Source organism: Sipha flava, unplaced genomic scaffold (genome assembly GCF_003268045.1).
Source record: "Sipha flava isolate LNK unplaced genomic scaffold, YSA_version1 249_pilon_pilon, whole genome shotgun sequence".
Taxonomy (NCBI): domain Eukaryota; kingdom Metazoa; phylum Arthropoda; class Insecta; order Hemiptera; family Aphididae; genus Sipha; species Sipha flava.
Genome location: NW_020272898.1, coordinates 2,045,071 through 2,060,588, shown reverse-complemented (window position 1 = coordinate 2,060,588; position 15,518 = coordinate 2,045,071). Strand labels below are relative to the sequence as shown.

Genomic DNA, 15,518 nt, shown 5'->3' with positions numbered 1-15,518 from the left:
TATTGTATAATATTTTTTTAATTTATATATTTTTTAGTGCTGTATGATCTAAATAAAATAACATAATGAAATAAATAGGCATGTTACAATTTATGCTTGTTACTATTTATAAATTTAAATATTAGTGTATGTGTGTTGTTATGATAAATTTAATGATTAAATTAAGATAAGGTATTTGTGGGGGAGGGAGTGTTATCGTAGCCACCCGCGGGTTAGTGCGAGCTATGTAATTTCAGCACACCCAATATTTGGGCTCTAGTTGCGCCTATGGTACTGTAATGCGTTTTAAATATTTACATTGTTATATTTACGGCGCGTGACGATTTTTGTGCAAATGCACGTAGGATTCTGTATTGATTAACCGATATTTGGCATGAACGATTATAATACAAAACATCGATATCGTGTGCATACTACCGCCAATACTGTAATGACGCTTATAATTAATTTCCACAACGGCGTTAATACCATAGAGCAGTGCTTCTTAACATAGGCGATATCGCCCCCCGGTGAGTGGTGAAGGAGTACTGAGGGGCGGTGAGTTCGTTTAGGGTAATTGGGGGACGGTGAGCTCGTTTTGGGCGATTAGGGAGCGGTGAACTTTTTTCCGTTCAAAATAACGTACCAAGATTTATCTGTAATTGTTTTCTGTTTATTGATTTTTAAAATAAATTTGTGATTATGAAATATTAACTACATATATCAGAGGCAGTACGTTATTATCTAATAACAAAAAAAAGAAATCGACTAGATATCGTCAAAAGAGGAGGCTTCATCTCACAAATTTTGAACAAAACGTAAAAAAAATTGGCTTTGAATCACCAAGCATTTCACTGATCAATACATTTCAAAACATTAAAATTATCCTTTTAAATTATATTTAAATATAAATTTTACATTTTACTTTTACTATCTTTACATTTATATCTATATTATTTATTATTAAATTATAAACATTTTATGTATACTATTTATATTTTTATATTAATGAAGTAAAAGGGGGGGGGGCGTTGAAAAAAAAATTTGTTTCTTAGGGGGGCGGCAGTTTGAAAAAGGTTGAGAAGCACTGCCATAGAGTAATATTACTCAATGGTTAATGCTTATGTGACGTTCACTTTATCCGCCACTTTTTGCCGTACGACACTGACATTCTACGTCTCGGCGAAAAACGCGTTACCTTTGTGTCACTCACGAGTAACTACGGGCAAATGTACACTGGGTCCGTGGTTACCTTTTTTGTTGTTAAATCTGTCCAGACATTTTAGGAAACTATTTAATTTTTTTTTAAATTTTATGACATATCGATTGAATCAGTGAAGTTTGTCGCTGCATACGTCAGAAGTACAGTGTAAACACGTCCAGTGTCATAGTTTTATTGATAAGGTAATTCAAAATTTTAAACTGTAAATTAAAACTAACATTGATTAAATAAGTACTTATTTAATCAATGGTATTAATAAGAACATTTTAATTCAACTCGATTTCATTAGCACACATACAGCCATGTGAAGGTGCTTATCATCCCTAAATCTAGTGGAATATTTCAGAGGCGTGTCTAAGACCAAAATTCAAGACAGGCCTGGTTATAAAAAATTGTTGACGCTCAACACTACAGCGGTGATCGCCAACCAAACGACGACAATCGTGGGGTCGTGTAATATCCATATAGAAATATGGGGTATTTCCAAGAAGCGCTTGAGAATTGCCAGTTAATTTTATGATTATTAATTTTATTTAAAGACAAATATTTATAATGTTTACATCAAAAAATATGATCGATAAAAAATATGACCACACAATTGCCTACGCAGTATGTCGATGTACTTACATTTTACATTCAGTATTCAGTGTGCTTATATAAATATAATTTTAAAATGCATATTTTGGGTATACTTAATGGTTAAAAATCAGGGTAGGCCCGGGCCTACCAAGCCTACCCGCTGGACACGCTTCTGGCATATTTAAAAAATATACGTCTTGGGACGAAATAATTTCTCTCCTTTTATTAAAAAAATTCTAAATTAGGCAATATCAAAATTCATTTTATGAACAAATCAGTTGTTTTGAAATATTTTCCAAGTGTCTATAAAGTACCTAGTATATATAATACAAATCTATATGTACCTAAAAATCTAAATTTTTTTCAAATTGTAAATTCCAGTTGTAAAACAATTTATGAATAACTATACATTATAATTAATTATAATTAATTTATTAATAAAAAATTTATTCTATAATCAATGTTATATCATGTCATCATTAAACAATTTTGAAAGTTACTAAAAACTAAATAATAATACATTATGTATGTATAGATATATAGTTATGTTTAACTTATAAAAATAAAACAGTTGTTACTTATGTAGAATTGAAAATGAAGACCCCCAAAAAAGTATTTTTCTGTCTATACCCTGCTCGTAGAAGCATTCTCAGAGCAATATCTTTACAAGGATATATTTCAACTTAACTATTTTGTTTTATAAATATCAATATACATTGAACAATGTTAGGTATAATTTTACTCTCCTATAGTAAACTTTTTAAGTGTGCTCTAAAGTGAATGCATTAATTTAGGAATATTTCCAAATTTTCCGGATATACTTTCTAAAGTACCTAGTTTAGCCTTTTCGTACACCTCAACGCTGGAGATGATTGTTACAGAAATCAAAAACTGGTAATTATGGAAAAGTTCAACAATTTTTTTTTAGAATATAAATGCTGTAGATGTTTATTTTAAATACATAGCAATACCGAAAAATATGCAAAAATTAAAAAAATCATTGACACATCATAAGTAAATGCTATAATTTGTTGCCACCCCCAAAAGTTTGTTGCTTGGGGAATTTGTTCTATTCGCCTCCTTCCCCTAAATTCGGCACTGCCTTAGTCATAAATTAGTGCTCCAATTTTATTATGAACTCATAATATTGTTTCAGAATAATTATTTTTGAATTTATGAGAATAAGTTTACTCCAGTTTGTATTGGTACCTAATTAGCTTTATTGATTGGTTTTACACCATAACCATTAAGGCGATCCCATATAAAAATGATGGCCTTTTTTTAAAACCTTTTTACAATGACTTTTTTTATTAATGAAATATATCATTTTTTTTTTTTTTTTTGAATTTGAAATATTTAATGTCAGATGACAGCAGAATGTGTGGGGGGAGGGCAAAGGTCCTTACGGGTTAACTTAAAGTTAATAATTTTAACACACTAATGTTTTAAATTTAATGTGCTTGCCTATGCGTGTGTGCTCATATAATTGTAGTAAAAGACCAATATTTTTGTTATTGTAATTTGTTATTTTGTACTTACAGACTGTCACAGTAAGTTCGTATAATACTATGAATTATGTACTTGGCCACATGAGTTCGCGCACGTGCAACACCTGCCACCACCGCGTAGGTTTTACCATATGGTTTTCGGTGTAGCACGACTGCGCAATTTTTCCTTTTTTGGCCTAAAATATTAAACATATTCTCAGTGACCTTAAATCAGAAAATATAGTATCATTTTTTGTACCAACTTCAATGATTTTTTAATTTTATCAAACTTGTAGATACGTCTGTTGCCCGAAAGTATATTTTTGTATTATAAAAAACTTATTTCTACTTTTACTGATTTATTGGAAAATATTTGAAAATACGAGATAAATATTGTGAGATTTTTTTTTAATTGATTTTGTGAAATTATATAGGTAATTAATAACCTCGTTAGTTTGAGTAATTTTTAAAAAAGTTTGAAAATACTCAGAAATATGCATTCATATACCTACTTATTTAAAATCCTAAAATATGAATTTAAAATTAAAATCTATGCAGAATAATAATAATATTATTTAATTTTATAGAATATAAATAAATTTGCATATAAGTTTTTTGGATAAATAGAATAAAATTATGTGATTTCATATACATAAAAACCCTGGGTACATATAATATTAGGCACGCAATCATTTTGCAATATCTTAAGTAAAAAAAGGAAAAAGTGCGCAATTGTGTCTATCCAGAGTAAATTCCAGAGTTAAAATTTAAGATAGGCCTGGTATAACAATAATTTATATAATATAAAGAATTTTAATTAATAAGTTTTTAAATTTACTTTTTAGTAGTGTAGGTAATAATATGTACTAATAACAATAAATATTTATAATATTAATTTTGTATATATATTTTTATATTTTTCATTTTTGGTTTACTCGTCAAAATCTTTGTAGGATTATCTCCAAACTGAACTTTCTTTTGATTGATGTCAACCCTCAATTATGTAATCATAGATGTCCGTAAATATATCTTGATTTTTACATGATCAAAAAACTTCTTTCGTCTGATGTTGAACTTACTGGCATAACCAATACTCGTTCAACAATTAATTTTACTCTTTACACAAATTGAGCCTTCATACATATCAAATTTATATATATTTTTAAGACCACCTTTCTCATAAATGTTCACTTTAAAACTTCTCTTGGCACTCAGTCATACGCCTTTTCTAAATCTATAAACACCATGCATAAGTTTTTCTTCTTTTCCCTGAACTCCAATAGTTGTGTAACTTAAAATAATGGCTCCACTGTCGATTTTCCTAGCATAGAACTAAACTGATTTTCCGATATTGATGTCTCACTTCTTATTCTCTTCTCTATAATCTTTTACCAAATCTACATACTATGGACTCATCCAAGGTCATCCACAGGGGGTGTCGGCGGAGCCACAGCCCCCCGCTCCTTTAGATAATAATTTGTATATTAATTTGTTGCATTTTATATAGCAGTATTCAAGGGCGATAAGGAGGACTAATTTTTTTTTTTTTTTTTATTAACCAAGAACAATATTTTAGCTTTAAAATATCTATCTCTTTTAAGGTAATAGTTTATGTTACAGATAGAGAGAGTAATACTTAATTATTAAAAAAAACACATTATATCAAGTAGGTAAGTAACAAAATAAAGTGATAAATTAAACAGAATTTTAAAAAATTGTAAGTATAAAATATAATGTTGAAAGTTAAATATAACAAAAACATATAAAGGACTTAGACTAATTGAGAAAACAACCAATGATACATAATTTTTTTAACATTAATTTTAGAATAGTGAATATTCTTTTTATATTGACATGGCATAGAGTTAAATAACACTGGCCCTAAATAATTAACAAAAGTTTGACCAAAATATTTATAAGAATATTTAACAGATATATTATACAATATATTTTCTCTTTTACCTTCCAAAAGTTTGAAATCTTTATCTTGTATAAATCTTTAAAAAGTGAACAAGTTGGAAATTTTTTTATAGAGTGATCTAGTTGGTAAATTACCTAGTTCCTTAAAGCTCCGTTGAAGTGTAATAAGTTGCGCCGTCTTGTTGAAACCATACAAAAATACCTACAGAGCTCAGAAATTTTCTTTGGCCTCGTTTGAACCAAACGAACAACGAAAATGTGTGATTTCAACTTGTCACACATCAAGAGAAACAATCGCTCTGCTGCGTGAGAAGTTATTGGACATACTAATCTCGTTACACGGAGACCAAAGCTATCAACCTTGATTTTGCGACTTGACGCCGTGTGATTTTTTCTAATGGGGGTACTCTAAGTCACGAGTTTACCAGAACAAAGATCGAAATGTCTTAGAACTTAAGCAAGAAATACGTCGTTTCCTCAACGAACTTGATGGGGCAATGTGTCATCGAGTGATTGTAAATTGCATGGAAATAATAATTGTCTGTAGACATGCCTGACGAGAAGGAAGGGCGGAGTAAAGGGATGACCCCCAGGCCCGGGATTTTAAGAAACCCCAAAAATTAGGGAGTACAAATTATTAAAAATTAAATACAATTAACGATAAGAATTTAATGAACACTGCTGAAAAAATTAAGATATACCCCGGGCCCGGATTTCTCTCTCCACTGACCTGCCTGTAGGGCAAATAAAGGGGAGGTCATATATTCGATATTGTTTTTCACAGTTAAACCTTAACTTCTCCTCAAGAGAGTATTTATTATGTTTTTTTTAAGAGAAATAAATTTATTTTATAGTAGATTTAAATCCTACATTCTTTTTGAGACACTCTATATTTATTAATATACGAGTAAACAAATTAATAACAAATGAACTTGATAATAACTTAAATAAGTATTTAATACAAAATATCCATGTTAACAAGCACAGTAAAAAATCTGCACTAAATTCAGCCTGTACTCGATAGTACATATCAGTCAAGTGTGGATATATATATATGAATATGGTGGAACCACGGTCACAGACAGAATTATATTTTATCCATAATAAAAATAATGTTATTACTTATATTTTATAAGACAAGCCAAAACGACCCAAACAATAATAATAAGTTAATAATAATATATTATTGGATTTCTGTCAAATCCACAGTGTTCAGTTTACTAATAAACGGGACAAACGTAAATACAATTTATTATACGAGTATACACTAATTATCTGATTAATATAGTTCGAAAAATCACAATATTGTCAATTTTATAAGGTATCAAAAATCAATATATTTTTGTTTTTTGTGACCCATTTTCAATTTAAAAGTTGTCAAGAAATTTCAGTTATATTTGGTAGTTTGTGACAATAATTATAAGGCGTTTTTGTTGTTAAAACCAGATGACCAGGGGGACTAAGACCTCTATTTTAAACTTTGGGGGGGGGAATTAATCCCCTCAAGCTCCCTCCCTGTGATCACAGTTTTCCGATTCAGGATTTAAGAATTGGAAACAAACTATAGAAAAAATAATAAATAATAAATTATTTATGACTAAATGGAAAGGGTTTATAATAATAGAAAAAACTGATAAATCTATTTTAGCTATTATTTATTTAGAAAATTAATTAAATATTTATAAAAGAAAATCGTTATCATATTCAACAGTTGCAGAAATATGTATTACTTTTTACGGCCTGTCAAAACACTGTTCTACGTAAAGATAATGAAAGCGTGAAAGCATAAATAAAGATAACTTTTTAGACAGGAAAATCACGGCCAGGTGGACACATACTCTGGACCGAATGGGCAGAGGTGACTGGAAAGACCCAACACTACACTCACCTACTGGATGACCCAGGCCCTGACGGGACACGGATTTTTCCGTCACTACCTCCATAGAACGAACAGGTCCCCGGACGCTACCTGCCTATAGTGGAGCAACCACGAAGACACAGAGGAACACGCTATTTTCTCGTGCCGCACTGGAATGAATACCGCCTCGCCACAAGACGGTTCAACGGCGGACTAGGCCCACTTCTCATTGATGTGAAGGTACTGCTCGACCTACCGAGAAGATAAGATGATCCTGGCCGATATTCGTGTCTTCTAGCAACATATTCTCGAGGCAGGAAGATATTCCTGGACATGGCGAAAACAATCCTTTCCATTTAAGAGGAGAACGAGCTGGAAGCGGAGAGAGCGGCTCCTGGGAAACTACAACCACCACAGGTCGGTGGGTTCTGAGAGCCGGGCCGTGAAGAAAACGGCAAAATACCCATGGACGGCGAATGCAGTAATGCAGGGCAAAAGAACGGTCAACTCACGGTGGAGGTGCCATCGCCCAAACTGTTCAACAATCCGTCTATGGCACCATGACTGATCAAAACCGTGGAAACTTATCCAACCTAAAACGACGAGAAGTATCATAAATGTATCATATCATAATCAAAACGTAACATAATCTGTAGCTAGGTCACGGTCCCACTTCATTTGACATCTGATTGTTAATTGTGCGGTCAACTGGAGTGGGACCAGTACGTATAACATATTCATTTAATTAATAAATAATGGGGTCCGAGCGGCAGTAATGTAAAAAACAACGCCCGCTCGGTCTTCGATTCAATTAGAAGAAAAAAAAGGTAACTTTTTTGAACTTTTAAATTTTTCTGTGAAAAAAACATATAAGATTACAATAAAAAAAAAAAAAATGACGAGTTTCTAACAAATGTAAAATATATATATATCAGTGATACATCAGTAATATATGATAAATCATAGTATACAAAATTAAATAGGTATTTAGTATTATGAGTTGATTATCGAATCAATTGCAAATGAGATACAAAAATCTAAGTACTTTTCAGTTTTAACTGATGAAAACAATGACGTCAGTAAAAATGATTAATTATCAGTTCTATATTCTCAAAAACGTAGACGTAGAAAACGTTGTGGACAAGATTTTAACTCATCACAATAGAAAAATAATACTTATTTAAAAACGTTTTCACATTTAAATCTTACTTTGAATGGTATTTTTTCATTTTAAATATTATTATTATATATTACATTTATGTGATATACAAAAATGCACTTATATAGTTGAATTTATAATAAATAGAGAAATGCACTTATATAGTATTTTATAGTATTCCATAATGATACATATATTTTTTTTCCTTGACAGAAGTAAAATTTTTGAGATTTGTCCTTTATCGCCCTTCAAGGAAAAAAAATTGGAGCCGTGCCTGCTTTGTTGTATTGGTTCATTTCTGACTTCCTGCTTTGATTCGAGTACTAATAAATACTGTTAGAAAAATTTGTGGAAAGTTGACAACAATGACAACTGTTTACTGATAACATAATATTTTTTCGCCATAGATAATAAAGAATTTCTTTATTATCTATTTTTTCATAATTTAATTTCTGAATTTTTGATAACAAATTAACGATAATATTTATTGTATTGTTTTATCACAGATTACATTAAACTGTTTTATATAATCTATGATTTTATAGATTGTTATACATATAATTAATTTTTAATTTAATATAATTTAATATTTATCAATAATAAATATTTTATCCTCTGATCGCTTCTCGTTAATCATTAATTAATTACTCATTATACTACGCACAAGTTACGGTGACGTTTTTTCTCCAACATTTTGTTTATCTAATCCTACTGTGCTTTTTAATTGATTAAAAATCGATAATAATTTTAGTAAATTAAAAATGTTGGATTCACATGATGCCAATCGACCCGAGTTGCTCGAAGAAGTACGATTGTTTCGTAATGCTCGTGAACGTGAAAAGTATGATAACATGGCTGACTTCTATGCACTGGTAAACACATTGCAGCACTTAGAAAAGGCATACATACGTGATTGTGTCACTCCTAAAGAATACACAGCAGCGTGTTCTAAGCTGCTTGTCCAGTGCAAAGCTTCTTTTAAACAAATTCAAGGTGATGATTTTCCATCGGTTGAGTCATTTGTTAAAAAGTATAAATTAGATTGTCCAGCAGCTTTAGAGCGTATTAAGGAAGATCGTCCAATCACTATTAAAGATGACAAAGGCAATACTAGTAAATGTATTGCAGACATTGTGTCCATGTTTATAACAATAATGGACAAGCTTAGGTTAGTAATAATATATAATTATTGTAAATATTTGCATGTATTTTATATTAGTGCTGTTAATTAATAAAAAAAAAAAAGATGGTTTATTCATTTTCTAAGTTTAGATATTGTAAAAAACTGATATTTTCTTAACTATTAGGATTGATTTTTATAGATTATCAAAAGATATATTACATTTCATATAGTAATAAATACTTTATTACTTTCATTGGTTATAATATGCTGTTTAATATACCTTTTAGTTATTTTATAATGTAAGATAAATTGATTCAGGTTAAATATTTATAATTGAATAGTTATTGAATACAACATTTCTGATTGTAGATTAAGTTATGAAGTCTGTAGCATAGCAAGGGTATGGTGAACTGTGCCTAAACCAGGGGCGTGAATTACAAAGGGGTACCAAATTGTGCGAAAGTCGCATTTTTATCCTACAACCAAATCAAAATTATTTTATTGTACTTTTTGAAATATGTTGATGTTGTCTATTTGTATACACTGTGTGAATTTAATGATGAAATTATGAAAATAGCGACATTTAAATAAAATATTTCATATAAAGAAATTATAGATGTCATAATCTAAGTAATATAGCAAGAATTGCAAATTTTTAAAGTTTAAAAATTAACACTGTAATAACTTATAAGTATAAATTGTATACTTATAAACATTAGTAAAATTAAAGGTCAAAAAAAAAAAATTAGTGACATCAAATTTTAATTCTTTAAAAAGCGTTTTTTTCTAAATTTACCAGGGGCGCTAGAGGATCTTCCTACACCACTGTATGAAGTACATTTTTTTATATTATCCAAGTTTCATTTTTTACCTTTAAGAAAATTACTGATAAATTAAAATATTACATACTTATAATATTTGGGTATTTATATTTAATTTTTCAATAATTATTTATTGTTTTATAGTAAGTACTAAGATAAACGTTTTAAATTTTACTTACATTAATGCCAATTGTAAATTTCTTAATTTTTTCAGAAGAATTTAATAAATAATACCAGCTTAAGGTTTTATTTTTTATAATATACCTACCTGCTTTTTAATTTTGTTTGTTGTCTATTTTGCATGCCTCATATATTTGTTGTCAGTTATTTTTATTTTAATCATAGTGTATAAAATTTAACATATTTAAAAAAATTATAGGTTGGATATTAAAGCAATGGATGAACTTCAACCTGACCTTCGTGATTTAATGGATACCATGAACAGACTTAGTATTTTACCAGCTGATTTTGAAGGCAAACAAAAAGTATCTGATTGGCTAACTTCTCTATCATCTATGAATGCATCTGATGAATTAAATGAAAGTCAAGTGAGACAATTGATTTTTGATCTTGAATCATCTTACAATGCATTCAACAAAGTGCTCCATCAGTCAATTTAGTCTAGTTTGTAACCATAAATATAATCAAATATAAATAAATCATAATAATTGAATAATCATATATAAGAATATTTTTGAAAATGTATTTAATTTTAAATTTATAAGAATAAAAATGATAAGTGTATTACAATTTTATGATATTAAATAATAGTATAATGCTTGAAGAAAAAAAAATATTATAAAACACACTTAATTGCTCCATGAAATAAAAAAACACTCTTTAAAATTTTCGTAAGTTACTGATCATTTGGTTGAGACTCATCGTTCTGTTCAACTTCTGAAGCTATAGGAGGAGGTGGCGAATCTATAGCACCATCATCGGGATCAAGATTATCATTAATCACGCGAATGTCTGGATCCATTGATACTGCACCCATAGGATTACCTCTAGCATCCAGTTCCAAAACTGGATCAGCAGTTGCTTCTGCTAAATTAGTCACAGACTTGGATTTTAAACACTAGATAACAAACATTTTTATAATTATATTAAACATTTGTAATTGTTTATAATAGAACTAGTCTTTCAAAGTAAATCATATTCAAGTTTATTTCAATCTAATTTATCTTAAGATACCTTTAAATGGTTTCTTTCTTTTAAATAAAACTTATATAAGAATTATTTTCAAAAAAATTATTTCTTACATAAGCAAATTAAATGAATAATTTAAAATAATGAATAGCAAAGTATAAAAGTTCAATATTATTAATTGTATTAGGTTAATATTTTAATGGTTTATGTTTAATATTTATTTAAATGATAATAAAATTGAAAAAAATATACTACAACTATACCTTCAATTGATACATATATATGTTGGTTTGTTTTTAAATTTAAAATAATGAAAAATCATTTTTTGTTACTCAATTAAAAGAAAATAATAACTATTTTACTAGTCCTAATAATTTAATAAAAGGCTATTTCATTTAAACCTAAAAGTCAAACATGTTACACTGTTTGAAAACAAGAACAGTAAATATACTTGAATGTTTTTGAAATAAAAGTTTAAATAAACAAAAAAAGATTTTAATGGTTTACTTGAAAATCTACATGACGACTTTTTGCTTCTTCTTTTTCCCATGACATATGTATGAATGGTCTTTGAACATAATTATATATGACATCTGCTCGACCACCAGCTCTTTTTTTAATTTTTTCTTTATAAGTTGGATAACCTTCAATGCCCAAACGAATTTTTTTAAGACCACGTTCTTTCATAACTTGTTTGGCTACATCTCTGTTTTCAATATATTTGAAAAATCTGTACAAGGCAGTACTGTTAACAGCTGCAATAAAAATTGTTAATGTAATTAATTTAATACCAATTAGGAGTAGATCATTTTAATTTTTAAGGTGCGATGAACACATCAAATGTTCTTATTAAAAGGATAAGTATCTAAAATGAAAATTAGACAGTTTAATATAACAGTCTTTACTTTGTGAATATTCTTCTCCCATCTGAGGAGGATATTCTTCATCCCAATCAACAGAATCATCATCAAGTAAAACAACTACATGACACTCACGATCTCCTCGTTGAGCAGAATTCACCATTAGAGGTAATATAAGATCCTCTAAAAATACTTCAAACTGACAACGAGCACCTTCATTTGATAGCTCATGTAATAGTCCTCCTAAATTATTAAAATATAAAAAATTTTGTCTTACAAGTAATAAATAGTTACTTACGTAAATTCTGGCATTTGACCGTCTTAGCCTCAAATGGTACTAACAAATAATCACAAGCTTCTCGTAGTTCTTGTACAGAAATTGAAGATGGACATCGCATTACATTACCCTTATAATATTCTAAAATGCATCTAAATACATTTGCTGAAACACCTTCAGCAACCACATATTCTCCACGTTCATTTTTATTTGTGTATTCATTAGAACTAAACATTCTAAAAAGTTACATTATAATTATTTTTATTATTATTAATATTAATTGTATCATGTTTGTTTATTACCTTCCAAGCATAGTATTTGAATGAGCAATGAATATAGCAGGATCAACAATAAATCTAGTGTTATCTACAATAAGAGTAACTCGTTCTTCTTTATTAGCAATGTTGTTCCTAGAATTAGTTAAATGGCTTGAACCCGAAGTACTTGGATAGGACAAACCTGAAGTAGTTGCATTTTGATTCATCAGACTTTTCATTGAATTCATTGAGCAAGAAAATCTAGGCATAGCTTTTCTATTGGACATATATAATATAAATATTAATTAATACTGAAAGAAGTACATACACGATTATAATATTTATAGGAAAAGTAATGTATAATGATATCAATAAGATGTGATAAAGCAATTGACACTTAAATTAAAGATAATTTAATTTTTATGAAGTAGTCTTTCAAACAATTAATAGATAGATTTAAGACTAAATCAGACTAAAAATTAATGTGGAATCTCATTGGATTATATATAGTAGTTTAGGGATTTTTTTTCTTCAATTAACAATTAATTGAGTAACATGCAATTAAAAATATCAACATAAGTAAATATAATTGTTTTCCTGATAAAATACAATTTTAAAAAACATTAACTTGTTTTTTTTTTAATTTAAATAATGATTAAATAAAGACAAGGAAAAAATAACTAACATAGGATTTCCTAAACTTTAATCAAATTGATATAAAAACTAAAAGGTAAGAAAATGTGCCATCAAGAGCTGAGGGGAGGGCCAAGGGGACTATTTTTCTCCAGGCCTCAAACTTTTAGTGATCACAACATCCATTGCTTTTATATGTTAACTATGAAAAAGTAAGCTAAATTTAAGGTTATACATTGTTATTAATATTTAACAAATAATTGAATTGTATAAATTAGTTACAAATAGTTTGTGCAATTGCGTTTGCACAAAAAATAGTTATAAATTATTATTAATGATGATCCCTAGAAATGCGGCGTGCAATGACTAAAATAGATATTTTATTAAGAATAATAATTGTTGATTATCAGTGCAACAGTGTAGCGGGGTATTATCATGAATCGACCGCGATAATCACAGATTTAAACAATAATGTCAAAGAAGGTATTTTTCCCACAATAAAATAAAATATAAATTTTGAGTATTGATTGTTGTTGTTGTTTCACTTTTCGACTGAAGACTAAGCAAAAAGAATTATATAATCCAAAACTAGTAAATAATAATTTATACTAAAAGCTGTTCCTACTTAAAGTACTTGTATAATTTTATATTCTGTGGTTGTATCCGTTTAAAAAATTTAAAAGGCAAGAGTGAAAAAAATGTTATTTATAATCAAAGTCATGAATTTTTCCAACAAATTATGTGGAATCTCTGAATTTTGATTATGTGTATAAATGCACAGTTTAAATAATATGTATGAATTTATATATATATATATATATATATATTTTATTTCAACCAATATTATTTTATTGGAGGGAGTTTAAACTCCATAACTGCCTCTGGTTTACCATTGTATATTTATGCTTTATGTTCATGTGTATGTTCATGCTTTAAGTTGCTCCAAGGCCCATTAAACTTTACAACGGCCCTGGAGAGAAAAAAATTTAAGAATTTCATATAAATATGAGAATAGTCTATTGTAGGTTAAGTTAATAATGTATATAGGGTGTATATTTATATATAAATCTAAACGTTAAATTTTTTTCTTTGAATAATAATAAGAAAAAAAAAAATTATACAAAAAAACTTGGCATTATGTATATGTTAGATAGTTTAATTAAACATTATTTTAAAGATGAAAATCTAAAACATGAAAATGTCTAATTATAGCATAAGAATAACAAATATTTCTAGTTTTGGAACTTGGATGTATGTAGTGTAAATTCCAATTTTTTTTAAACCCTGATAAATTATATTAAATATTCCTATGATCAATAATGAAAATATTGAAATTTATTAAATTATATATAAGTATTTGATTATTTTTAAAAATTCATCGAATTACAGTAAATTATTACCAATAAATTGTTAAATATTGTAATTATTAAAATGTTAAAATTTACCTAGTTCTCAGTGTAGTTGTTTGTTGTTCATTGATCGGTGACAGAGACAACTGATTACTATTTGAATGGCGCTGTACCAAACAAGATTTAGGTTTCAAGGAACTTCCATAACTGTAAATAGTTACATATTAATATTTAATTTAAATAAAATGATTAAATTGAGTAGTTTTTATAAATATTGCTTTCCCACTGACCAAATTACTATATTGAAGAAAATTCCAATTCATTGTTTATATGCACTTATCATATTAGGATTAAAGTAAGCTTTTGTTTACATTTTACATCAATAACATAATAATAATTCAAACAGTTAAATCAAATATAATATATATATATATTTATACATTGATGATTACCTAAGTCGTGTTTTGAACACTCGACGTCTATGATCCTCAGTATCGTGATAGTCTTCTGTGTCACTACTTGAATCACGATCGTAATTATGACGGCCGTCTTTAGACGAGGACATGACCTAAGCTGAGAAAATTAATTTCGCAATATTACAGTTATTAAAATGAGATCACGTCACAATAAATCTTACATTATTTTACCCATGAATAGGCACAAAAAATGAGAATATTTTACTTCGTCGTCGTTCTCCTTTGTTAACAAACACTGAATAATTTGGAATTCACTAAAGCAATTATACTTTTTGTGTTAACACGTTTAAACAGGCGGTTCTGTGTTATCAACAATGTGGCCACTTCTAAATTTAAAACTTTCGAATAACTTACCGGATCATTTTGCTT

The 15,518-nt window shown here is 28.5% G+C and overlaps 2 protein-coding genes across 7 annotated transcripts; one reads left to right on the top strand and one right to left on the bottom strand.

The window, feature by feature from the left end:
- The first annotated feature begins 8,780 nt into the window (after positions 1-8,780).
- Positions 8,781-10,837, top strand: LOC112684406 (vacuolar protein sorting-associated protein 28 homolog). 3 transcript variants are annotated; one of them, XM_025555928.1, is made up of 3 exons: positions 8,781-9,197; positions 9,258-9,372; positions 10,528-10,837. In XM_025555928.1, the coding sequence occupies exons 1-3, from the start codon at positions 8,966-8,968 to the stop codon at positions 10,766-10,768; spliced, it is 588 nt and encodes a 195-aa protein (XP_025411713.1). In that variant the 5' UTR covers positions 8,781-8,965; the 3' UTR covers positions 10,769-10,837. The 3 variants fall into 3 exon arrangements, with proteins under 3 accessions (XP_025411713.1, XP_025411712.1, XP_025411711.1); XM_025555927.1 differs by having other exon boundaries at positions 9,246-9,372; XM_025555926.1 differs by having other exon boundaries at positions 8,783-9,372.
- Positions 10,838-10,911: 74 nt separating this feature from the next.
- Positions 10,912-15,418, bottom strand: LOC112684350 (BTB/POZ domain-containing protein 10). 4 transcript variants are annotated; one of them, XM_025555827.1, is made up of 8 exons: positions 15,311-15,418; positions 15,126-15,246; positions 14,770-14,880; positions 12,737-12,967; positions 12,456-12,670; positions 12,203-12,400; positions 11,805-12,052; positions 10,912-11,226 (listed from the first exon to the last, which is right to left on the bottom strand). In XM_025555827.1, the coding sequence occupies exons 2-8, from the start codon at positions 15,236-15,238 to the stop codon at positions 11,005-11,007; spliced, it is 1,338 nt and encodes a 445-aa protein (XP_025411612.1). In that variant the 5' UTR covers positions 15,239-15,246; positions 15,311-15,418; the 3' UTR covers positions 10,912-11,004. The 4 variants fall into 4 exon arrangements, with proteins under 4 accessions (XP_025411612.1, XP_025411613.1, XP_025411615.1 ...); XM_025555828.1 differs by having other exon boundaries at positions 15,321-15,413; XM_025555830.1 differs by having other exon boundaries at positions 15,126-15,241; positions 15,311-15,403.
- Between the last annotated feature and the right edge of the window lie 100 nt (positions 15,419-15,518).

What these genes read in the sequence shown, in the direction of transcription:
- LOC112684406 (XM_025555926.1), top strand. Translation starts at nt 8,966, where the DNA reads ATGTTGGATTCACATGATGCCAATCGACCCGAGTTGCTCGAAGAAGTA. An exon ending in ACAATAATGGACAAGCTTAG is followed by an intron (nt 9,373 to 10,527) that starts GTTAGTAATAAT and finishes AAAAAATTATAG; the next exon opens with GTTGGATATTAAAGCAATGG.
- LOC112684350 (XM_025555827.1), bottom strand. Translation starts at nt 15,238, where the DNA reads ATGTCCTCGTCTAAAGACGGCCGTCATAATTACGATCGTGATTCAAGT. An exon ending in GGTCAAATGCCAGAATTTAC is followed by an intron (nt 12,401 to 12,455) that starts GTAAGTAACTAT and finishes TTAATAATTTAG; the next exon opens with GAGGACTATTACATGAGCTA. An exon ending in GTCGTCATGTAGATTTTCAA is followed by an intron (nt 11,227 to 11,804) that starts GTAAACCATTAA and finishes TTTGTTATCTAG; the next exon opens with TGTTTAAAATCCAAGTCTGT.